General features: G+C 45.4%; 1 protein-coding gene across 1 annotated transcript in view; it reads left to right on the top strand.

Annotated features, from left to right (window-relative positions):
- The window catches only part of LOC126517684 (protein O-mannosyl-transferase TMTC1-like), a 279,424-nt gene that overhangs the window by 144,774 nt on the left and 107,700 nt on the right, over window positions 1-26,950 (top strand). The window contains exons 2-4 of the mRNA XM_055064442.1: window positions 16,848-17,025; window positions 20,026-20,099; window positions 25,435-25,641. Coding sequence (XP_054920417.1) covers window positions 16,848-17,025; window positions 20,026-20,099; window positions 25,435-25,641 — 459 coding nt within the window. The remainder of the gene's footprint in view (window positions 1-16,847; window positions 17,026-20,025; window positions 20,100-25,434; window positions 25,642-26,950) is intronic.

Here is a 26,950-nt window from a genome sequence, read left to right as displayed (position 1 = left end):
TCAATATTTCGCGAAACAACTTTGCAAATAGTGTAAGACAAGGCATCAGAAACTTCGGTGATAAAAGAACTTCCGTACCGTATAGAATATATAGGGCAATTTTGGCCAACGCCGGCTACAGCGCCGACGCCGACACTGGATTTTCTGAGAGACGGGGCCCTTAACGCTACGTGTTAAAGTTTAAGGACTGGACCTAGGTACCATGAAAGAGGAGAGGCTTTGCTCCGTTCGTTCCCAACCGATGGTAATGCGCACTACGCAAGAACAAGCCCTTAACTTCCGCCCAAACAAGATCACAGCGGCCGATACAGAGTCGGTAATGGGGAGAGAGAGAGAGAGAGACTTTATTGCAATTGAAAAGATTTGAAGGAGGGGTGGTCCGAGCCTCTCAGTCCAGGGCCCCACTGGCCTGTGCCGCCTGCCTGACCTGGCTAATTAAGGACTTTTGTCCTGCCAGGTCAGAGCGGGCGAGCTGTGCCTCCCACTGCTCCATTGTCCTACTGGTATTTGGCCTATGAGGGTGCTTAGTGCACTCCCAGGTTATGTGTATTAGGGTAGGTATGCCACCGCACCAAGAATAGTTGGCCCTATAACGAGTGGGATACATGGCGTTTAGCAATTTTAAATGGGGGAACACCCCGGTCTGTATTTTACGCTAATCGGCGGCCTCTTCCTCGTTAAGTTGTGGGTGAGGCGGCGGGTATTTTCTGCGGACTCTGCGCTGATGAGCAAGGATGTCTTTGGTATTTAAATTGGTGGAATTTTTTGAGGGATAGTGCGGGTGGTTGGGGTTAGAAGAGGACGCCGTTGCTCGGTTAGTGAACCCTCGAGCTAACGCGTTAGCCTTTTCGTTCCCCTGTACCCCCGCATGGCCCGGGTACCAGAGTAGGTGACGATGGTGGTTGAAGGATTTGGGGATTATCGCGATTGCGGATTACCGCAGTCACGTGCCCCTTGAGAAACATGCGACATGTCTCCTGGGAGTCAGTGACCATGACCGAGTTCCTTTGCGAACGCTCCGCGTGAGCGAGTGCGATCGCCACTGCTAATATTTAAGCCGAGGTGGGGATCCCACCGTGGCCGACGCGGTAATTTGCTGTTGGCTGACAGCGTTCACTACTGCCAGGGCGTACCTCTTTTCGTAGCGCTGCCCGGTCGCCTGTGCATACAGAGCTGCGTCCGTTCACTAGGCGATAAGGAATATACGGTAACGGGGAAGTATACTACACAACTAATTCCAAGTAACAACGTTTCTTTATTTATTGGTCCATTACCAATAAAGCAGCATCTACTTAAGCAAGCGAACACGTGAAAGGGGCCTTGCGCAAGTCACTTGATCACTTAGTGAGAACAAGTTTCACATGCCAAGTAGATAGGGCAAATAATGGCAGCGCACCCTTTAAGGGCTCTTGACGCGCATCACCGAGCCCACCATAGCTGTTTTGAAAAGCGATTGTTTCGAGCTTTTCAGCGACCGAACCGCTCGTAGCACAGCGTTCAGATGACGCTGTATTTGCGCAAGATGTTGCATAATCTCAAAACGGTCGCTAACAAGGAAGCGCTTTAAACTGGTGTTACCTGCTCCCAAATATTGGCTGCACAACCCTGCTGTGGAGATGATGGTAATGTGATTGACAATCAATGTTTTGATGGGTGTGTCACTGGTGTCAGAGCTGCAATTGCTGTGTGCCCTTACTAGTGTCCCATATCAAGCGGTTGAAAGCCTGGTGAACGAAGTGAGAGCTTCGTTCACGGAAAATGAGAACTCACACGCCTCCCAGTTCTATGTCACCCAAGTTGGCGTCAATAAGGTTCATTGTAGAGACGCACACACCCAGTTTCACATACCCAGTGACTCAAGTTCGTCCTATGGCTGGTTCCGAATGTGGATCCCTCAGAACAGCATCCCGACGCTCTATCCATTAGATGATAGACAACCCAGTGATCCAAGTTGGCGGAAAAGAGGTTAGCCTAGTTGATGCTGCAAACTGGGTGAACTTCGCAGAGAATGCTAGTCACCTTATTAAGCTTGTAACATATGCCGGAAGAAGAAGAGAGAAATTTATTTACAGAAATGCAGAGAGGTCGGCCTGAGCTATAACTAGCTCTGGCCTGCTACTCTACGCGGGGGAAGAGGGACGGGGAGGGAAAGGGCTGATGAATGATGATGGCATAAGGAAGAGATGCGTATATACATATTCACAGAGTGCTGGCCTCTCTAAAGCCGTGCGTCCAGCCCAGTGGCTTGAAGAAAAGCTATAGCGGCTCTTGTTACCAGAGCTGCGTTGTTTGCACTAGGCCAAGGACCTAAAAGAAACTCTTCCGATTGCGGTCTCTTATGGATCTTTGTAATGGAAGAGACAAGTTGCTGTCGCTCTTGCGCGTAGGCGGGACACACACAAACTATGTGTTCAAGTGTTTCTGGCACCTCACAGCATTCACAGTTTGGGCTAGTATCACTGGCACCTATCATATGTATATGTCGGAAAGTTAATCGGGAGACCAAGGCTACAATAGGTTCCGAAAAAAATAATCGGGCAGTTTTCGCTAAGTGCTTATTTATTGTTCTTGGCCGGATTTCTTCTTCCCGCAGTCTTTTCTGCATTGGAAAAAAGAGGCGTTGCCTGAATAACCGCATGCGCGAGCACTTATATGAGGTTGGTAGGCAAGCAAGAGATGACCAACTGCCATTGCATTGCGAGGAATGTGACTGTAAATGTCTTTTTAGGGATGACACCATTGTGCCTAAATCCCATTGTGAATACGCCCGACTAATATTCGAAGAACTTCGTATCGAGAAATGTGAAAGTGCATGCGGAAGGCTATCCATCCAACTCCCTTTTTCTCAAGGTAATTTTATGCCTATCGCATAAATATTTTTTCCCTGTGTCTACGCATACTTATGCTTCGTCTTTTCTGTTTTTCTTTTTGGCCGGCACACTATGTACACTGCTTGAGAAACATAAATACTAGGCTGCTAGACAGCGCCGTTGTGTGTCCCTTCTCTGCATCTTGTTCTTTGCTGTTCCTTAAAACCGCTGTATCAATTTACACCGGTAACAGCTAATGGTATACTTCAAATAATTTTAGTGGTGTTACTTAAATGTATCGCCACGGTACCTTCACAGAAGTTGTCGGTACGAACAGTTATATTTCGGCGCAGGCAGGACTCAATACCAGGTGAGATAAACGTTCGGCCTCGCTATGTCATGGGATGCTTCGTCTTTGTGGCAGCTATAGTAATTTTGCGTTGTATGTGAAGAAGCCCGATGTGAAACAGTAATGGCAGCTTTGACTGATGGCTGTAGTACAATCTACTGCACTCTTACTGTGACATAGAACCTAGGACCTTCGTTATGAGCGGCCCTTAGACATAACACTGATCCCCCATTGCTCAAAAGTAAGTTACTTTGTCCAACTGCAAATAAACATCTAATTGATTTGGAATGAGCCTTATAAATATTTATAGAACATGCATTGTGCTTCAAATGCTTAGTGTTGCCCTTGCAGGGAATTACCATACTCTCACCTCATAAGACTCAAGCGCTAAAGGCTCAAAAAAGTGGGAGGAGATGAACTTGCGTTATATAGCTGCTAAGACCACCTCCAGAGCAAACGTCAGTGATTTCGACTTGCTGCACCAAGTGGAAGTAATCACCAATCCACATTACATTGTAATAAAGCTTACTGTGAATATCGCGGAAGCGAAAGAGTTTAAGATTAGGCGGAACCAAGATCCATGATTAGTTTATAATGTTCATGAAAGCTCAAAAAAGAATTCATGAAAGCACTAGGGAGTGGGATTTTAATGAGAACCATTCTTTGCCTCATTCTTGGCAGGTATGTTCCTGTCTCGCCTCCGCTTTAGTGAAAAGAAAATGTGCGACCGATGATGGAATCGAGCCTCTGCCGCCGAGTACAGCAGCCAGCAACCACTATGCCCAGGATCACACGCATACTTTCTTTTTCTGCAGCCAACTCTGTGGAATACTCGGCGACTGCCTTACGTGCCGCTTTCTCGTCGTCTTACCTCGTAACAGCTCGCGTTTTGAAGTACTATGTCAGACTGCACTATCTCCTGGACCAGCTCACTAACGCAGCGTTAGTTTGCTGAGCATACGCAAAAAGTTTTTTCCGGGCCAATCTAACACGGGCTGAATAATCTTCGCGAACAGTATAATCTGAATTTTTAAGCTGAGATGTAGCTGAAAGTATTAATGATTTGGTTTTGAAATGCGCAAATTTTACAGTAATGGGGCGTTTCTTTGCTTCCGTGTAACGACCCATTCGGTGCGCGCGCTCAATGTCAGCGGGAGCAAGTGACACACGAAGTTTCTCGCGACGAAGGAAACGACATGTTCTTCAGATCGCGCCCACGTTTCTTCTTTTACATCCGAAATTCCAAAAAAGATAAGGTTCGACCTGCGGTGGCGGTTCCCTGCGTCATCACATTTTTCGGCGATCTGTTTGATTTCAAACGAGAGCTTAGTACTGTTCTGGCTTGTGTTATCGTGTGGGCAGGGGCTACTCGATTGAACATTCCCAATATTTCTTTCCAAATCGTCGACACGCAGCGGCAGACGATTGACAGTTTCTTCTATGTTTGACTGCGCACCACCAATAGCTGACAACTCGGCAGTTATTGTGGCATGAGATTGTTCGAGACGAGCGAACGCTTCAGAAATTGACTTTAGTGACACAGGGGGCCAATGGTTAAGTTCAATATCACCTGACTGAACGAGCATCAAAAAAACAAGGAATGCATTAAAGTAGTGGAAACATGACAGGCGAAGCATTCGGCGACAACAATCAAGCATTTCAGGGGGGCACGTCACCGCGAGAAAGAACGGGTCATTTGAACGGAACGATACCGAGGACGGCAGGTAAATAACCTGCGTAAGAAGGGGCGAAATCATGACCAAGTTCCGAGCGGTGATGTGCCCCAAGTGGCTCCAGAGCAGATGCGTCTTTTCTAGTCGATGCGTATCTCCCGCGCTGATAGTTCCGCCAGGTTGCCAGGCGTCATACTTGACAAGCGGCTGGAACGGCGGTGGTAGGCAAGTTTCAAGTTCTTCGTGGGCGGTGACGGAAGGGTTCCAAGGTAAGTCGATGAAATCGAAGAATCCAACAGGATAGTTGAAGCAGGAAGGCGGTGGGGTGATGCAGAGCAGAATAAAAGCCTGCGTAAGAAGGGGCGAAATCATGACCAAGTTCCAAGCGGTGATGTGCCCCAAGTGGCTCCAGAGCAGATGCGTCTTTTCTAGTCGATGCGTATCTCCCGCGCTGACAGTTCCGCCAGGTTGCCAGGCGTCATACTTGACAAGCGGCTGGAACGGCGGTGGTAGGCAAGTTTAAAGTTCTTCGTGGGTGGTGACGGAAGGGTTCCAAGGTAAGTCGATGAAATCGAAGAATCCAACAGGATATGCAGAATCCAATTAATATGCAGAAACGGGTTAAGCTCGAGTATCTTACGACCTCCACAAAATCTGCAATTCCGGAGTCCACCTACGGCCAATAGTAAATTTCTCATGCTCACCAATGCGATCTCTGTCGAAGTGCCTACACCGGATTAGTTCACGGCGAACCGGGAAGTAATCCGCGGAGGACTTCATCGGGCAGACAACGAAGCTGCGACTAGAGGATGGTAAATGCCGAGTCTCGTTTGATGTGATATTGCTGTTCGCCAGCCTAACCGTACAGCTTGCTGTCGCCGCGACTCGAGACGCTCCAGAACGCGATAGTACACTCACAGAAAGAATCTCTTTCAGTGCAGACGAAGTATCTCACCTCCTCGAATTACGCCTATAAAATACGTATTTTTCCTTTAATGGGAAATGCTACAGGCAGATAAAAGGAGCACCAATGGGGGCTTCAATCTCAGTGACCGTAGCCAACATCGGAAAGTGCCGATGAGAGACCCCTGAGCATGTTTGAAGCAAAACCGAACCGCCTCTCTATGAGGCGTAGACGGTTGTGTCTCCGTAATAAATACATCACAAGTCACCGATCTTCTCAGCCACCTAAACTCCATAGACCCAGACATTCGGTTCTCTTCTGAATGCGAAAAAGGCTGATCCGTTTCGTTCCTTGACTTAGAAATTAACCGAACCGGAGACTCTAAATTTCTCAGGCTACCGGAAACCAACACACGCAGGCCGTTACCTACACTATAATTCAAATTAAAATCACCCTGCAAGCCAGAAATCGCCAGTAGTAAATACTTTATTAAAAAGAACCGACACGTATTCCACTTTGGAATCGCACAAAAGAGAAGAAACACCATTTTCACCTAACTTCAAAAGAATGGCTACCACAAGCCCTTTCATTAAGAAAAGTAATCCGGCAGCAAAAACGAAATCAGCTTCGAAGACAGCCCTTGACCTCCCCACCTTCCCGGAAAGGAATATCTCCCGCCCACGTAAAAAGTACCTACCAGGCGATCAGCAGAATTTTAAAGGAAGAAGGTATAGAGGTCACGCACAAGCCGATTAACACAACAAACCATTTCCTACCAAAACCCAAGGACGGCTCACCACGAGAGAGAGCCTGAGGGGTCTGCTACAAAATCAAATGTTCCGACAATCAGGCAGCATACATCGGCGAAACAAAAAACTTGACCAACAGAATAAATCAACACAAGAACGATATGAGAACATTCTCCAGACAACGAAACCCCTTATCCAAACACTCAGAAAAGGCGGACCATAAAATTGCAAAAAAGGACACAGCTCAAGAAAGATAGAGAGACGAGAGAGCGACACGCACACAACACTGTGTACGTGTCGCTCCCTCGTGTCCCTGTCTTCCTTGCGGTGTGTGGTTTTTTCCCAATGAATAACCAACAAATCTAAGCTTCCACGCTAAGTCATAAAATCACCTTCGAAGAAATCGAAATTCTAACAAACGAGACCAACCAACGAAACCGACTGTTGTTCTGGGTACATACAAAACACCAGCAACAGCCTAAACGGTTCCAAAGGAAGCCTTGCCGTCAGTTTATGTTCACGATTTAAGCACAGCAAAAAAAAAAAGGAATTAACAGTCTCGGACCGTGCCTAGCCTACCACACCTACGTAGCCATGAAGAATCTAACACCCCCGCCTCCACCTCAGAAACACAAGAACGATGACAAAACGCTCTCCAAACAGCGAAGCCGCCTAGCCGAACACTCAGAAGGCACGGACCATTCGAAGAAAACATTACAACTGAGGCCAACCAACAAAAACGTCAGCCTAAACCGTTCCAAAGGAAACCTTCCGTCAGGTTAGTCACGGTAAGCATGCAACCATCCCAAATCGCGTTCGGCCTATCACCCTGACGTAACCTCAGGCAGTAGCGACGGATAGATAGATAGATAGATAGATAGATAGATAGATAGATAGATAGATAGATAGATAGATAGATAGATAGATAGATAGATAGATAGATAGATAGATAGATAGATAGATAGATAGATAGATAGATAGATAGATAGATAGATAGATAGATAGATAGATAGATAGATAGATAGATAGATAGATAGATAGATAGATAGATAGATAGATAGATAGATAGATAGATAGATAGATAGATAGATAGATAGATAGATAGATAGATAGATAGATAGATAGATAGATTCCAATGGACGAAGTAATCAAATAACGGTTATCGCTTTTAAAAACATCAACACGAAACATACCTTATTCATCTTGCGTGAAAAATCACCCATATACACAATCACTGCGAGGTTATACCAACTTAGTATCACAATAACTTGTACCTATAGAATTTACTTTTTGGGCTGCTGTGCTAGCCGAAAAGCCGAATACATCAACAGGGAATGACTCGCAACATGGCTGAAAAATAATAGCAACATGGCTCGAAAATAAACATCTCATAGTGATAGCTTCATAGCTGCTAACCGCTAAATTGAACATTGAATTGAATATTGATTGTTTATTGTTTCACGGATTCTCTCCGTGTAGGGGGCAGAGGTAAAGGCAAAATGCCTGACCTGCGCCCCTACAGTTCAAGGCAACATGACATATCATCCACACACAAATTTGCCAAACATATCTTTAACACACAGCACACAGCAACGAAAAATTCAATTATTCAGAACGCATGTCTCCAAAGCATTACTTTTGCTTCAACATGATAGATTTGTAAAAGCTGAAGCTACATAAGTAATAAGTATTATATAACAATAAATTTGGCTTAGATCAGAAATCAACAAAGAAAAGAAAACCATAGAATCACTGGCCCGAAAATAAATAGCATATACAGTAAATAGATCAGTACATAGAAGCATTTCAGAAAAGAACGAAGGTTTAGACTGATGTACAATGTAAACGCCGAAACAATGGGAAATATAATTTACAAGCGCTGAGAAAAATCTGTAACATAACTAAGGTTATATGTGTTATCAGCGATGAGCACAATTACTCAAAATTAAAATGTAATGTCACTGCCCACTAATAGGTTTTTACAGTCATTTTTGAAGTTGTGGAAGGATTGTGTGTATTGTACGTTAAAGTGATCACTGTTTAATATATTATTCGTTTGATAATTCAATGTTTGCCTTTCGTAATTAGTTCTTGTGGCGGGCTTTAGATGGTGTGGTTTACGTATTGGGTATGAGGTGCAACTGTCGACAGGTATTTGTGCAGCCTATTTTTATAAATCCACTGGAGTAGTTTGAAATAATACACTTGATCTGCTTTAAGCATGCACTATTTAATGAAGAGCGGTTTTGTTCGGAGTCCTCGTTTGTCACCCACACAGTTTTCGCACGTTCTCAATATTTTCTTTTGTATAATGATTAGTTTGAAGCTGTCGGAGTTCCCCATACTAAAATGCCGTAACTGAGTTTTGAATAGAAAAGTGAGTAGTATAATATTTGTTTCAACCAGGTGGGTAGTATATTTTGTATTTTATACATGCAGCCGGTAACTCGACATAGCGCACTTTTTAATTAGTTAACGTGAGTATTCCAAGTAAGGTCTTCTGTAAATCATACGCCCAAGATCTTTTGCTCTGTTACTTGTTCCAGTAACGTGTCCTCGTAGTTCTGATGAACACAGTAGGGGTCTCTTTTATTTGCTTTCTTAAAAATTATATATTTGGTTTTGCATGTGTTTGAACTCAGCCGGTAGCTTTTAAGCCACCTGGAGAGGTGTAAGGGATAACTGTTAGCTGATTTATTTATTTATTGGTAGTGACTACAGTGACGGGGCCCGGCACTTTAACATCTGCACTACGGTGACGGGGCCCGGTACATTAACATCCACACTACGGCGACGGGGCCCGTCGCTTTAACAACAGCACTGCAGCGACGGGGCCGTCACGATGTCGGTATTGGGGGCGAGGACGACTTACGGAGTCGCCATCTGTCGGAAGCGCCTCGCATGCGTCGGCGCTAAATAAACATACTACGCGGCAGCCCTCCTGAACAATTGTGCAAGTACTCTCGAAATGGCAGTATTTTACCTTTAAAATAATAACGTTGGACAAACAGAAAGCACAGAATGGTTTACAGACGCTATCTGCCTACTACGTACAGTAAGCTGGGACACTGCGCGCGGTCGCCGCGATCGATTCCCCCGAACCGTTTTGCGTGAAACGTAAGCAATCGCCGAGAAAACTATGTGAAGTATGTTCTTAAATGTAGCATAACAGAATGAAGCTGCAATGCAGCGATCGCGCGGGTTCGCGGTGACCGACTTCACGTCTGCATGCATGTCCTCGCACGATGTTTCGCTTTCGCTCCGAGCACGTTTTCGCACCGTGCCTGAGCTTTATGCCGCAGCATATGAGCATTTGACAGTACGCAAGCAACCATTGTTGCATAGACACTATCGGAGCTGTTCAAAAATAATTTCGTTATAGCTAGGGTCTTCGACGCCTACGGCGACTTGTGATGTTCCTGTCGCGATGAGTCAGTCTTAATTTCCTTTTTCTTTTCTTCTAAAGTCTTGGAAGCTTCAATATCATTATTTCTCTAATTTCATCGAACTGCATGTTTGTCGGTTTTCTAAGCGAGCAATTACCCGCTGATTCTTTTTCTTAATTCAGTAGAATATTCATTGTCTGGCGTTACACAAGCAGGAACATGTGCCGTGCCTTCTTTAATGTGTTTTTTATCGTTCCCCTTCCATTACAGTGAACTTTCTTTATTATAATCATCATAGGTGCTACAGTGCATACGCAAAAGATTGTTGGACCCAATAACCTCAAGCTAGTGGTTGGGTCCGGATGCGAAATATAATGTGGACAGTACTGCAATAAAATATCGCGGTCCGTGAAGTGCTCGGCATCCCCATAGACGCCAGCACCACGAAGCTCATGCAGCTGGGGGTCCACAACACCTTCCATGAGGTTGAGTCACAGAAGTTAGTCCAGGTTGTCAGGCTCGCTTCCTCGCCTGCGGGGAGGCGGATCCTGGAGGCGCTGGACTTTAACCCGTCATGGAAAGGCGGTGCGCGCTCGACGCGTGGTCGCGGGAGGCCGTCACGGTCTCGCCGTTCCCGCGCAACGTGCACCCGCAACGCAATGCAGGCAGACGCCGGGCCCGGGCGGCCGCACTTCTCGGGTCCGTCGCCGACGATCCACGATCGGTCGCGTTCGTCGACGTCGCCAAATACGGTTCGTCCGACCGATTCGCAGCGGCCGTGGTGGATCACAGGGGCAACCTAACGCCGCGTCCGTGCGGGGCTCGTGTCCGGATTGCGGAGGTCCATTCTGCACTTTAGAACACATGCTCTGGCGGTGTCCCTCGTTACGGGACCACGATCATCTCACCACGGAAGAGTGGGAGGAGGCGGTCAGGCACGGCCTGCCCGTCCCAACGTGGGAGCGGCTCGCGGCGGCCCCTCCCTCATAAGAGGGTTTCGGAGTCGCTCCTTAGGACCTTAATAAGGTTCACTGCCTGCCGTGAAGTGCTCGAAGTTGTTTGCATAGAATGCTGTTTGAAAGAAGTGCGGCCATTGACGTCGCTACAGTGTTGACGTTAAAGTGGAGACGGGCCCCGTCACTGCAGGGCAGATGTTAAAGCGCCGGGCCCCGTCACTGTAGTACAGATGTTAAAGTGCCGGGCCCCGTCACTGTAGTACACATGTTAAAGTGCCGGGCCCCGTCACTGTAGTACACATGTTAAAGTGCCGGGCCCCGTCACTGTAGTCACTACCTTATTTATTTCATAATACCCCTAAAGGCCCCCGAAGGGGTATTACATAGGGGAACCGATATATGAAAAAATGTGAGCTTTGCGCGTTACGGAAAAACAACTGAAGTACACAAAAGTTATACAAAATTTTTACAAAAGAAAACACAAAAGTTATACAAAAGTACAATATTTAGCAAAATACACAAGTAAAACAATATACGAAATACATTAGTCAAGTGAAACTCAGAAAATACAAAACTGTCTGAGAAAATAAATTAAGGGAATTAAATAGGCACAATGCAAAAGAAGTAAAACAGGGTGTTGCTCGAAACTGCGTCAGTAGTCACGTTAAAACATTAATGAGACATGAATACACTTGTACAATGTGCACGCAGAACGGTAAGACAAATGATCAAAACAATATGTACACTGAACAACGTATGAAGAAATGGTACATGATGGATATTTACACATAACTATTGCGTAAAAGTTCCTGAAAGGTTGCGAAATCGGTTTGAGTAGCAATGTGTGATGGTAGGTTATACCATGCAGCAATTGTTTGGGGAACGAAGGAGTTACCATAGTTAGCTGAGCGACAACTGATGCGTTTTATCTTGAAGATATGGTCTGTGCGTGGAAAGAAGGCTGTCGCTGGTTCGAAGATACGGTAAAGTAGGTATGACAATAAAGTTTGTGCAGCAGTGAGAGGCGGGCAATTCTGTGGCGATGAGATAAGTCGTCAAGCTGAGCGCGAGCTTTTAGTGCTGAAATGCTAGTATAAGGTGAATAATCAGAAAAAATGAAACGAGCCGCGTGGTTTTGCAGTGATTCGATTTCTTGGGTGATATATGTTTGAAAAGGATCCCAGATAGCTGATGCATACTCGATTTTAGGGCGTATTAGTGTGATGTATGCTAGTCTGCGTAGTTTAGCTGGGGCATGCTTAAGGTTGCGTTTGAGGAGGCCTAAAGAGCAGTTAGCTGATGCCAAAGTCAGGCGGATGTTATGATGCCACCTTAGATCAGACTGTAAGTAACACCAAGGTACTTATATGAAGTTGTAAGTTCAATTATGTTGTTAGATATTACATACGATGTTGAAATACGGTGGTTGCGCCTAGTAAATGATAATAACTTCGTTTTAGCTGTATTAAGAGTCATCAACCATGTTGAACCCCATGTGTTAATAGCGTTAAGATCGGTTTGAAGAATATCTTTGTCATTGTCGAATGAAATTAATCGATATATTACGCAGTCATCGGCAAAAAGTCTGATGGGGGAAGACACACAGTTAGGCAGGTCATTAATATAGATTAAGAAAAGTAAAGGGCCAAGAACGCTGCCCTGCGGAACACGGGAGGTTACTTTGGTATAAGAGGAATTACTGTCGTTAACAGACGTATATTGTACTCTGGATGAGAGGAAATCCTCAATCCATCCAATAATGGTTGGGTGTATGTTAAGGTTCATTAGCTTCAGTACTAGTCTATGGTGAGCAACGCGCTCGAAAGCTTTCGAGAAATCCAGGAAGATAGCATCAACTTGAAACCCTAGGTCTAGGTATGAATGTATGTCATCTAAAAAGCCAGCTAACTGTGTTTCGCATGAATAACTACGACGAAAGCCATGTTGGTAATCTACAATAATTTTGTGCTCTTCTAAGTAGTTAATGATTTCAGTATACAAGATGTGTTCAAGTAATTTACAAATAGTACTAGTTAAGGAGATGGGGCGGTAATTTAATGGGTGAGTTCGGTCTCCGGACTTTAAAATGGGTATGACTTTTGCCACCTTCCAATCGAGCGGAATAGTGTTAGTTGATAAAGACTGCGAGAAAAGTGCATATAATATAGGTGATAAACTAGGTGACAAATGTTTTAACACTTTATTACTAATGCCAGTGTGATCAGAGGCGGAAAAAGTTTATTTAGTAAACAAGAAATACCTGCTTCGCTAACAATTATTTCTGGCATTGATATGTTAATGAGATTGTCAAGGGTTGGTGAAGATATGGTGTCTTCCTGTGTAAATACAGGTGAAAATGCGCTATACAATAAATCAGCACATTCCGAATGGTGGACCATATCACCGTGCTCATCAACTCGTGTTAAATTGGGATAGCTCTTCGGGTTTATTACGCGCCAAAAACGTTGAGGATTGTTAGTGAGCATAGAATATAGGTCATGGGCAAAGAAATGTCGCTTAGATGATTTTAGCAGTGACTGATATTGCTTATCGCAGGTCTTATAACGGTGCCAGGAATCTGAGTCGCGGGCTTTATCGGCTTTACAATATATACACGCTTTTCCTTATTATTAACGCGCCGAAGCTTTACGGTAAACCACGGGGCTGTCGGGGTGCAGGCTACTTTTGTTAGAGGGACGAATCGATTAATTAGTTCAGTAAGAGTGGTTTTAAGTTCAGCCCAGTTATGTTCGATGGTTTGAAATTTACATCTATTGAGGAAATGTAAAGAGAAGTCAAATAGCGCGGAGTTAATGCTGTCAAAATCCGCTCTATTGTAACATCGGATGTACTTATCAGAGCACGGACGTCTTGGAAGGGAAACTGCAAGACTACCTGTTATGATATCATGATCAGATAGCCCATCTTGATGACTTAAGCCGAAACACACGTCAGGATCAGTAGTTAATACTAGATCTAAAATATTAGCGGATGTAGCCGAAGATCGCGTAGGACGGGTGATAAGCGGTGTTAAAGAAAAGTCGAGACATGACTGCAGGAAACTGTGGGCCTCAGATAGGTAGGTTGCTGTTGAAAGCTTAGCCCAATCAACTTTGGGGAAACTAAAATCACCGAAAATTGGTACTAGAGATTAAGAAAAACGAAAAGTAATGATTTCAAGGAGCCGTTGGAATTCACGAGAAAACGTATTGCCCATGTCAGGAGGTCGATAAAAAGCACCAATGATTATAAGGCCTGCTTTATGTTTTATGGAAACCGACACACACTCTAAAAAAGTTTCAAGGTGAATACGTGTGGCGAAAAGATTTTTTTGCACTGCCACCAAAACGCCACCACCTATTCGATTTGTCCTGTCACATCGAAGGTAGTTAAATAAAGTCCAGCTTTCCAGAATGCAGGTATCGGGGACAGTATCGGTAAGCCATGTTTCATTTAGTATCACTATCGCTGCTGAACATGAGTCAATGATGGATGATAGCTGTACTGTTTTAGAAATGACACTTCTTATGTTTGTGTAAAGAAAAGGAATGCGGTCTTGGGCGTCATTCTTCCTCGATATCGGTCCAGTGGATTGATGGTTATTGTGATCACATGACACTCGTCATTCTGTAGCTCTTTCGGACACTCGCTTTGCGCGTTTCTGATTGCTATCCCAGATATAAACGTCATTATTAATAAACAACTTGTTGAACACGAGTCGCACACGATCGCCTTCCTTTCGTATTGTTTTGGAAAATAGCAGAAGGTTGCGGCGTTCATTTCGCACTGTTTCAGAGTAGTCACAGGAAATGCTAAAAGGTTTATCTTTTAGTTTGTAACCATAGCCAAGTAGTGCATCAATTTCTTTGTCATTGGAAAACTTTGCAATAATCGGTCGCTTTTTATCTTAAGAGAAACGACCTAATGTGTGTGCTCTTGCTATTCAGGACACTTTCATACCAAGATGATTGTCGCGAAATTCCTGAACCAGGCACTCAGAAGTTTCCCATCGTTCGTTCTGTTCAGAGTCAGAAAGCCCGTAAAATAGTAAATTGCACCTGCGGGAGCAGTTTTCTAAATCGTCGACCTTATCTTCTATTTTGGAGATGCTCACTTCGTGAGTTGGTAGGAAGTGCGCATTAGCCTCCCCTGATAAAAGCCCTGAAGTTATCTTTCGCTCGAAATCATCGAGTTGATTCTGCATTTTAGAAAAGCGTTGTTCGCAGTTATGTGCTACTTTCTCAGAAACATTGGACAGAATTTTAGTTTCAAGTTCAGAAACACGTCGACTTAGTTGGTCTAGGTCACTTTTTATGCCGATATGGATCTGTAGTACCTTATTAACAGATTCTAAAATGCCTATACTATTAGAATCTAGTCTCTGAACAGTGCTGAATACAAAATCAAGTTTTTCTTCTTGTGGTTTAGTCATGGGACCCGGGTTTGCCTCTACGTCGCCCCCAAGCAGCAAAAGGCGCCATAGATGCAAGACACAATCACAAAAACACTTCATTGAATCGGGTGGCCACGACACCGCTAATAAGAACACATCGTTCTTACGAAAAGAAAAAGCACCATTTAGGCTCACCTACACAAGCATGAAAAGTGAGCGTGGCATCACAGCTGCGGTGTCGTGGCCCGAAGTGCTGTCGAAATGGGTGTGCTTTAGTACTGTGCTTGTCGTAGATAAGGTTTCATGTTGCCAGCCGAGCAATGCAGTCGTATCCAGAACTGGTGGTTGATCCGGTGACGGACTCGACGATTGACTGCGCTTCCAACGTAAACGTTTCAGCTCGGTGTCTTCATTAGGTCCGGTATTTTCCGATGGATAGACCAGGCGCTGCAGTGCGACGGCCGACGGTGAACCGAGCATCGCCATCAACACCTGCACAAGCATGAAAAGTGAGCGTGGCATCACAGCTGCGGTGTGGTGGCCTTGATGATCCCATGACCTCTTTTGTAGTGCCAGTGAAGAAGATATTAGTGTCGTCAGCATACATTATTATTTCAGGGGAGTTTGGTATTGACGTTATATCATTTATGTAGACAAGAAATAAGATGGGTCCTAAGATTGATGCTTGAGGGACGCCATATTCGACTTTCAATTTTTGTGATACCAGATTGTCGACGCATACATACTGATACCGATTCGAGAGATATGATGTAATTAAATTCTGTGCTACACCTCGACCACCATACGCAGCAAGCTTCTTAAGAGGGATATCGTGTTGCACAGTGTCGAATGCCTTTTTCAAATCCAAGAAAATCCCGAGTGAGTAGTTTGTTCTCAATATTTTCAATTATTTTGTCGTTTATGTTTATTAAAGCTAGTTCTGCAGACTTATCCTTTTGAAAGCCATACTGCGACTTCGTAATTATTTCGTGTTTATGAAAAAAAAGACGTAAGCCTATCATTAATAACACGCTCAAATATCTTGGAATATACTGGCAAAACAGATATCGGCCTGCAGTTGGTAAGCTTTTTCTCATCGCAACCATTCTAAACAGGGGTGACCTTAGCTATCTTTAATTCATCTGGGAATTCCCCACGTGTAATGACAGCTCAGCTAAATTCACTACCAACAGCTTTATTAGATAGCAAAGCCTAATAACGGTGTTTCCTCTCCAGTCTCTCGTGCTCCCAGTTTTTCTTGTTTCTTTACAATTTATTCTTTGTGCCTGCTTTACCTGTGGCTTGCCTATAAGCTACATGCTTCATATTGCCCCGGGAAAAGATAAAACTAAAATATATTTATAATCTATTTACAGCGTGCTGCAGCACTACCTAGATAGCGGAAAGACAATCTTTTCATTCGTTGTTCATTTCCCTCCAGTGGCCAACGTCTTCTTCGTCACATCGCTCGCGGTCTCGTGAGAATATGAACAAGGTTATCTTAGTAAATGATTGTCCTGTCTACCTCGTGCGTTTAGTTTGTGCTTGAAACCATGAATTAGATAACGAATAATAGTTGGGTCCAGAATGCTGACTTCAACTAAAAAAATTTTCTGGTCATTCACAGGGTGAACTTTCTGACCAGTGGGCTTCGTGAACGTGGGTACCACGTGGTTAACGTCGCCTTGCACTGCGCATGCACCGCACTGGTTGCTGTGGTAGCGCGCACCGTTCTCGAGATGGCGCCTTTGCAGGTCACCCTGGCTGCGATGCTGTTTGCAGCCCACCCAGTACATACCGAAGCCGTAAGTACCCTCCGTCTTTGTTTTTTCATGAACTTATTTAGTGTTGGAGAAAGTGGCATCTCGTCCTGAATATAGCTTATCTAAAGTGTATCTCGACATTATGAGAAAACTAATGGAGCTGGGCAGGTCATGTAATGCGTAGGATAGACAGCAGGTGGACCATTATAGTTACCGAATGGGTGCCAAGCGAAGGGAAGCGCAGTCGAGGGCGACAGAAAACTAGGTGGCGTGATGAAATCAGGAAACTCGCAGGCACAAGTTGGGATCAGTTCAGGCAGCACAGGGGTAAGTGGAGATCTCAGGGAGAGGCCTTCGTCCTGCAGTGGACATGCAATAGGCAGATCAAAATGATGAAACGTGCTTCCTGGAAGCCGACAGAAACGATGAAGAGAAGGACAGCACTACCGAAGGCATAACTTTTCAATAAGTTTCAGCTCCTTTGCCTCACCTAAGAAAAGAACGGCAGTTTAGAAGCTATGGTTGAAGTATCGATTAGGTTGTCTTCGTTAAAGATAAAATTTCCTTCTAGTATTCGGACTCAAATGCTATGACAGCTACTTTCCTCACTGCTATGACAGCTTGTGCAAATATTGCTCAAAATTGCAAATGTTTTTCAGTATCCCACAAAGCATCGCGAATCTTGTTCAACCTCCCCAAACAATTGCGCATCTTTTTTTAAGTGCTCAAAATTCTTGACAATTTGCTCAAATCACTTTCACATCTTGCTCAATCAACACATTCTGCGTACCGGCTTCTTACAACGTGCCGTGTTGGAAAACCTCCGAGCTCAATAAGGCCAGCCGTCTACATTTCGTAACTATGTTTCGGCAAAAGTTGTGACAGTTGTCTACATCACGCACAATAACACAACAACTCGTCACTCACAGTGATGCCTTCTAACCTGCCATGTTTACATTCTGGAACAACCGAAATTATGTGCCTTGACGGTGTTGTAGTTACGGGTCTTCGGCTCGGATGTACAGCTGGTGCACATTTATGGAGAAGTTCGCGCGAACCAATTTGATGGCTAATAACCCCGCCTGCACGGAAATGTAGACACAGTGAAACAACAAACGTCGGGTATTCAAAGGGCCAGATAAGGCACAAAGCCGGCAGTATATTATACTTAGTGCTCGCTCTCCGTGCCCTCAGCCTCTTTCTGGCCTCCGTCACATTTCTCTCTTTTTCTGCGTGCGCAACAGCAGACATCAGGCCGACTTCGATTGCTTTTATAGGCTACACATGGGAAATATACATCGTAAAAAGTAAGAGCCTGTGCTGGAATTGAACTCTTCGTCTACCTAATTTATAATGTGCTGACCTCTTTTTTTTTTTTTGCAGCCGGCAGGAATGTTATCAGGTTATAGCTGGTGCTATCCCTGCAACATAAATCTTCGTGGTTAAAATATTTTTAACGCAGTGACAAATTCAGGAAACGTCTATCTGAACAAGCCCTGCAAGAAGAGAGAAAGAAAACGAGAAAATTCCACTTGCGTTTGTAGCAAAAAAAATTGAACGTAATCTTCATTAAGTGGCAGACAACTCGAAGTGCTATAAGCAATGTGTAGTTGTTCATACTTCCTATTCGCAAGCATAATGGCGTAAGATATGGCTAAGGTTATGTAAAGAATATATTTGTGTCGCCCAACTAAGGCGATAGGCATTATGCAGCTGGCACCAAGGACAATATAGAGACAACTTCAGCGCCATGCGATCGACCTGAACTCTTGGGAAATATCATAAAGAGTCATGCTTATTTTCGAAGCAATGTAGACAAATCATGTATCTAGCATTGCTTGTACATTTCTGAAAATGTTTTTTTTATATTTCAGATATTTCCTGCAAAACATTAGGATACCTACAGAGAACGCTGACCCAGAAATGGTTAATGCTGCATTGAGATACAACCTCGAATCGCAAATCACATGAACTGCCACCAACTCCATCTGTACAGTACCCAATGCGACAACAGAGCAAATTTGCTCTTTCTCACTTGCTGCAGTAAAGCGCCTCAAACAAGTTAAAAGAATGCTAGCCATCTCTCAAAAAATTAGAACACTTCACAAGTCCCCACGTCATAGCATTGTGGTACAGTGGGTGCAATGACCAAGGCGGAATCGTTTCAACCATATGGCAGACCAACATACTCGATCGTGTGCCCCATCTGAGGTCTCTGCATCCCTTGCATGGAGACCCCGCGATATCCAACAAACACTGCAAACTAACGTGCTACAGTACGTACGAACCCTAATTACCCCGTCTGCCTGATTTCTTCTCCAATACAGTACCGGTTGCCAGAAGTTTATCTTTGGAGGGTTCGAGTTGTAGTTGCCCTTACAGTGTCCGTTACTTCCGATTTGGAATCAACAAAAGCCGAGCGAGCAGGCCCCAAGTGCTGGGCTCTTGTGGCAGCGTCACATGTTACAACACACTACCACTGCTTTGACTGTGCCCTAGAAATAAGGCGATGAGACCTAAAGGTTGGACTGAAGTCAGATGTACCTGAAACCTAAAGCCATTTGGTGATGGGCAATGAGTTTGCGAGACATTCCTGGTGTTCCTACACAATACAGAGTAGTAAGTTTTGTTTGCTTTTATTTTCTTCCCCATACGTTTTGAAGCACATCCCTCCGAAATAATAAACACAAAGCACAAAGACCCACACGCCCTTAGTGCCTGAAAAAGTGTGTCGCTGCCTTAAATTCTTAGCGGTTATGTTTTGCTACCTCTGTTAGCACGGCACAACACTAAACGTTGCTCTTTTCCCTTCAGCATGCTTACATTGAAGTACTCCATAATAGGATAAGCGCATATCTGCACGTGCTCAATTTTGGCACAGTAACCGTCTTTGTGTCGTCTTAGTTCCTAAATTTATTTTGGCTTCCCCGAAAGTGGCTGCCTTGTTTTGAGTAATACATATTTTTCTTTGGTCACTTGTTGACGTTTTTGCCCTGGGAAGCCACGCCATGGTGTTAGCCAATTTATCCACCTCTGGCGCAGGTGTCCAGCATTGTTGGCCGGGCAGAAGTGCTGTGCTGCTTTTTCTTTCTTCTGTCATTCCTCTGCTACCACAGGTAAGTTCCTCAGCTCTTGGAAGGAAAAATGATACAGGGAGAAAGAAAAGAAAACGAGAAATAGGAAGATTACTTCGAAAAAAAAGGTTACGTTTGATACACTGTACGGGGGGAGGGAGGGAGAGAATTTAACGAGCCAGGAAGGGATAATGACGCGTTCCTATACGAAACTCGGAAAACAATATCTTTAGGTGCAATTAGTCCCAACTATCTTTTTACTTGCCCTGGAGGCATTGCAGAGACGAGTGGTCTAATAATACATAACATATGCCCAAAAGTGCTAACGAAAACCATGGTACAAGGCAGTCTTAAAGTTGTTAGAAGCTCGGATGTAAGCGATGAAAATAGGAAGGTGGTTCCAGTCGGCATACGTCTTAGGCATGCAAGAGTGGCTGAACAAGTTCGTGTGGCATGCTTGCACTTCTACTTTGAAGCTATCACACGTCTCTGTAATAAAATTGCGATCTGGCTGCCTTTGTGATCACTGTCCTAGATAGTATTATTAACAGTAGCAGTAAACGCCACCTGCCTCTCCGTACCGTAACTTGGGCAGGTGTGTAGATGTGCAAGTGTTTCATCGCACCCGTAGGTGCTACAGGTAACGCTGTAGGCCTGTCTAATTCTAAACTATGACTTCGCAGCCGAAAGAGGTTACAGTACCTTTGTAGACTAAAAAGTTCATCCGTGCGTGTTTTTACCATCTGCTCCTGCCATAGTTGAGGCCACCATGTATGCAAGCATGCAAGCAGTGGCCGTCTTGGTGTTCATTGAAGCGGTGCGGTATCTGGCATGAATTCGACAATTGTGACGTGCTGGCAAAAAAGAGCAGCCGGCTGAGAGGTAAATGATTAAACGCCACAGAATTGCAATATCGGGGGAGAAATGTGTCATCCGGCCAGCTGCTTTACTGTCACACAGGGAAATTTCATATTTATGTACAAGCCTCGACTACACTCATCTACCATGCGAACGCTTCCGTATGTAAGGGTAGCCAACGCATACCTTTCCTTTTTTTATTTTGTAATGCTTTTTATGCCTTTGACGATGCGTTAGAGCGCATGCAAATCCTCCGTCTATTGTATCAATGAAATACCAGTTAGTCAGTACAACGCGTTGTTTTCAATGCGCCTTCATCTGTGTCCGTCTTTCTAGCGCGGTTCCGGCCTTGAAGATGGGAGAACTGTACACGTTATGCGGCGATGACTGCTTGTTCAGACGGCAATCATTCCTGTATTTACGACGTTCAGTGGTCTCTCTACGCGTGCATCGTAAATCACGGGCGTCTTATAAAGGACAGACGTTGCCAAAACGTAAGCATGCACCCTAATTACACCGAGTGATTAATTGTTCGTTGACACGTTGCGAATGCGTAGAGGTGCGCGGCTCCCTCAGAGCTTTGATTCAGTAGCGCATGGAATACGCATGCACTGGTGTAAGTACTCGTGTATTGACCGTGCCACGGTGGCCGGCGACTTGGCACCCCTCTCGTGACTGCTGTTGCTAAAAAAAGACATGAAAGAAAGGGTTAAAAACAAAAGAATGTAGAGTTTAATTGGAGCAACACTACAGCGGATGGGGATAATGAAAACAACGAACACACGCTCCGCTCCGTTTCCCATTTGTGGCAGGGCCAAGAGGCAAGGCTATCGAGGTTCGTAGCCATTTAAACAAACACCTACTTTCAAAGGAGAGTGCAGGACGCAAAGAGGGGGAAGGCGCACCTTGGACGCCCGCACTCACGGCAATCCTGCTAATGGGCTCCACTGAGTGATGCTGCCTGTGCTTTATTCCCTAGACAGTGCCACGGCGCAAGAGCGCGCGCAGCCTCGCGCATTGGGCCGAGGTGATTTGCTAAGAGCGACACGCTTGTTAGGGACGACATTGTGTGGTGCGGTGCACGCCAACGCCACTTGACACCTGAGGGAAATTAGGAAGTACCGCGCGCGGTAGACAAAGAGGACAGGCGCGCGAGTATAGAAAAAAAGAACAAAACTACTTTCATGGTGCAAGCCCCCGAGGAGTGGCTTTTGCGCTGGCGTGGCTAGCAGCTGTTATTTCTCAATGCTGCGAGAAAACACGGCTCTTTATGCTAGGGTACAGACCCCGTCCGGGGCAGAGTTCGAGCTTCCTGTTTTCGCGTCAGAGAGAAGCCTGCTTTTGCTTCTACTCCTGCTTAATGTCAGCCTCGGCTGCTACTCGTTCGTTGCCCCCCAAAAGAAACGCTGGAAGGTAAGTGCATACGGCTGCCAACCTCAGCATTGTTGACCGAGGCCAGCGCCACTCCTTCCCCTGTCGGACAGTGGCGTCGCCATGCATCAGTTCGCCGGCATCGTGAGGCGCTCGCGACGCCCGCGATATTTGTAATATTGCTCGTCGCGCCGCCTTTGCGATGGTTCGGCGGTCGGGTAGCCAAGGTGCCCGGTAATGTTGCGTGGTGAACTGCCGCAGTGGTGACAAAAGCACTTGGGGCCTGCAGCTGCCTTGTCAATATTTAGTTTCCCGGGTAAATGGGGGGAAAAGGAAGGCAGGCAGGCATGGATGATCGCCGTCCGCACAAGAGTCAAGCCAGTCGGAACGCGAAAGTTTGCCCTTTTTCCTTGATGCTTGGTATTATTCGCGGCAGCCTTGTTGCTCGGCCTAGACATAACAGTTTTCTCGTAACCATGAGCATGTCGCTGTAGCTCTACATCGACGGGCTTTTAGTGGCGCTTGAGCGTGGCTGGTTCGCGCGTGCGACGCGTATTTTGCTCTGTCCCGCTGTTATTTTTTACTTTCTTTTACAGCCAGTGTTTGATCGGTCACATTTCTTTTGTAGCAAGTTACAAGCGGTTGAGCGCTTTATCACAGGCGTGCGATTACGCAGGCAACTTATAAAGAGAATCCGCACGGTGTTGTTTAGCATCTCGACTCCACAAGTTCAACAAAACAGGCTGGTGGGCTAGTTGGTATTGCATGTTAATATTTTTTAGCGCGAAGAAACAACATGCTGTGTCCTGTGTGTCTTCTCTGCTGTCCTGCGTTTCCTTGCGCTAAAATTATTAATCCGCAAGTTGTTTTGCGAGAGGAGGGCAGCGGCCGTTCGAACCGCCTTGGCACTGTGTCTTTTTAACGGGGCAACACCGATACCTCCGATCGCGATCAAGCTCGATACGGATCAAAATTTCGGTGGTGATCGTGGTAGCTGTGTTAAAGTCCAACGCTGCAGATTCAGGTGGTTTAGCTCATTCATCATTACGGTGCAGACGACAGCCTACGATCGCGATGCACTGGATCTGGATCGTGCAAAATCGTAGTCGAAAGTGTCCGTGTAGAAGCGTGCGATCCGGATTCGACTCCTCAGCGCTCCGAATTGCCTGGCTGACAGGAATATGAATTCATCATGGGCTTAGGGACCTCTACGTCACAGTTCTTGTGTGGCGCGACCCGATGGTAAAGTCCCCTCTTTTGCTGCATGGGAGGCATCTTTCTACGCTAGTTCCTTCGTGCTTACTTTTTTTTTAAATCTTTGCGAATCCTTTTTAAAATGCAGTGATATGACCTCACATCACGCTGCTCGCTGCATCACATGGCATCACGAGCTGCGCAAAGCTTTCCCTATCTGCCGCCGATCAGCGGTGGCGCCCGGCGGGAGCTGCGAGCCCCAGTGTCAACTTTAATAATTAACTCCATTTACAAGCGAGAGTTCCCTCGACTGACTGCGTGACAGGGACAAAAATTTCACTTGCGGAAACGTTAAACAAATTAGAGTAAGCGCGACTCACTTGAATCTGCCAACAACGCTTGTCTCCCCTCTTTCTTGCACTACTTGCCCTTAAATATTAACAATTTCCCTGGTGGGTGTTTGCCCTTTGTTTTTTCGAACTGTTGTGTTGTTATGGGTAGGAAAGCAGAATCTCCTTGCCTTTCTCATCACGTTTATCTTAGCTTGCTTGTAGTGGCACTGAACGGCAGGCTTATGTAGAAAAATACACGAGAGACACATTCTGGCAGCTCGTACTCTCGTGCCCAACGCGCCTACGCAACCCCGCGGCTTGGCGACTCTTTCATTTGCTCCCACGAGCGGGACTGCTCGGCAGCGTCCGTAGTGCCGACTAGCCGAGGTTGGGAATTCCCTTGGGCCCCGAAGTGCCACAGCATAAAACACATGGCTTCTAGATTTTTGGAAACAAACTTCTGAAACGAACTCTGCAAGAACATGAAAAGGAGACATAGGCACAACAATTACAACAGCGCCGCCGCCATCGTGTCATCCTTTAGGCAACATTGGACCGCTTCTTTTATGCTGCTGGGTTATCACTGCTTCCACGGCTATGAGATGCAACTGCCTCCAGAAATTTTCACACTTCTTCCATCGGAATGATTGGATCCCACATTTTGAGCGTTTGTACAAACTCTCCAACCTTCACAGCAACTGTCAACCAATCAATCAATCAATCACTGAATCGGTTGCTTTCGTTTTGTAGACCGAAAAAGGACAGTCACGGGAAAGCTCAGCTCGAGACCCAAACTAAAGACCTTACCATAACTACAATCTCTTGCCGTGTGTGGGGTTACCACTCACGTGGTTTACTCTAATGGTATTATGAACTCACAGAAAAACAAGCCTCTGTCTCCCCGACTGCATACTGCATTTCCACAATTCTCACAATGGCAACAAAAGTCATGGGGCGCGTCGACCAATCAGGAAACAGAAGCAAGAAAAGGGCTCCTTTTCTACACTCCATTCCTATCAAAGGCAAAATAAAATAAAAATCGCCCGTGCCCCGTGCATTGAGGCATGCTCAAGATCCCCTGGTAGTCAAAATTAATGCGGAGTCCCCAACGACAATGTGCCTCATAAACAAATCGTGGGTTTAGCAAGTTAAACCCCAAAACAGGCCGACCCGCGGTCAGCCTGAAGCAGGCGTTAAGCAATCTCCCTACGTGGGCCCATCCCGAAGATAGTGCAATCAATACAGTCCTGCTTCGTATTTGAACGTTACGATTGATTGTGTATGTGCAGTTCTAACAAATGGCTTTATTACGCTACAATTAACCCTAAATAATGCTCCAAACGTAATGTTATTTCGTAAATATTGCTTAAAATAACAAATATCGCAGTACACTGAGGCCACCGATCGACATTGGCATTACTCCAAAGAACCTGTCCTTTTCCGCCTAAAGTATCGCGCTGTGAAAGTGGAACTCTGTGTGACCAAGAGCACTCCTACGAAATGTCTGTAAATTTGCCCGTATTAATCGGATACAGCTCCTGTACGAACCGTTTAGCCTTCCTAACCGTGCGAAAAACATCAGTATGGGTGGCCGAACAGACTGCACGTATCTCGTCCCACAGGTGTACCCTGACAAGTGACCCACTGGCAAGATCTGGGCGAACAAGGTGGCTCGCGGCCTCCACCCTGTTCTCCGTCGCAGCGCTGCTCTCGAAGGAACAAGGAATCACTGTGCTGCCGCTGTGCATTGTTCTGAGGATATGCACGCTGTCGTTTGACATCGCGCTTTGTCACCAGCGCCAGGCCCATTGGAGTCGCCATCGAGGGTGGTAAGTCTCCCCTTCCGGCCGTCTCACTGCTTCATAGAGCGGAGGAATATTACAGGGTTTTGGTTTGCCCGCAAACCTTGCCCGCAAAGTTTCAAGTTCAAGTTTGTTCACATTTGCTTGCATGTATGATAAAGCATTAGTGACATTGTTACATTCGGTGGTCCCATAGTCGTGAAACTGTTAGGGGGACCACCTAATACTATAAATATCAAGTATAGATTGCAGCATGGTATAAAAGAGATATGTGAGCAATAAATATTGAGAAATGCTAGCGGAAACGCAATAGAACAAAAGTAAAAGCCAACAACCCAGCTGCTTGTGCCGATGGTGGTTTTCAGCGTCACCGAAGATGTTTATGGCAGAAACAGCGCTCGCAGCGAGATCTTGTGAGGCTTCTTCTGAACCCAATGCCTTATAGACACGCTTTTGTGTTTCGCGAATGTCCTTGTCGCCAAAGAAACAAAAGCATGGAAAAACGAAATGCCATTTAAAAAGAAAATGTGTTCGCGATCACCCAACTGCTTGCACGAGCTCTGCGTTTGTGTGGCGCATTTCTGTGCCATAAGGTGGCACCACCAGCGCGGTCGCTCACGTTCGCGCCTCCGAGAACCCGGTAATCCGCAAACGCAAAATTTGCGGACCAAGTAAAGCTGTCTATTATTGCGATACTGCTAAAATGTCAGGAGGTGTGTCTGGTACACACTGACGTTATCGAATGCGCGAGAGCTCTTGTCATAAAGAAGCGGAACAATACAGGCACCCCGCTTTCGAGTCTTTATCGCATGACTGCTTCATACCAGCTATGTCATGCAGTAGTAGGCGCATAGAGATTCTTACAATAGTTACTAAAGGGAGCATTGGTGCTGCAGTCGTTCAGATACCATGAGGGGTAGTACATGAATTTGACTGATCTTCATGCTTGTGGCTTGAGGCGTTCTTGTGGTCTTGTTTATTGCGCTTTATATGCCTTCGTTGTCCTAACTTTCAAAGTAATCTATATTTTCATTAATGCTGAAGACCGCAGAAACACGCGTAATCGCTACTGATTGCAGCGATTCAGCCTGTCGAGGTGACCAAACGAAGCGCCTCAAGCGTCTCAACGCGCTCGCTTGCCTGCGAGAAATTCATAAGTTGGTTCTATGTCGCCTGTCTATGCATGCGTCCGTGGCGTAATGGTTTCGATATTATGTATCTGTAGTGGACGTCTCGTGTTCGGATCCTACCTTTGGACAATTTTAAGGGAGTTTCTTTATTTATATGTATTTTTTATTTATTTATATACTTATTATTTATTTACATACGTATAACA

Source organism: Dermacentor andersoni, chromosome 11 (assembly GCF_023375885.2).
Source record: "Dermacentor andersoni chromosome 11, qqDerAnde1_hic_scaffold, whole genome shotgun sequence".
Taxonomy (NCBI): Eukaryota; Metazoa; Arthropoda; class Arachnida; order Ixodida; family Ixodidae; genus Dermacentor; species Dermacentor andersoni.
This window is presented reverse-complemented; position numbering and strand designations above follow the sequence as displayed.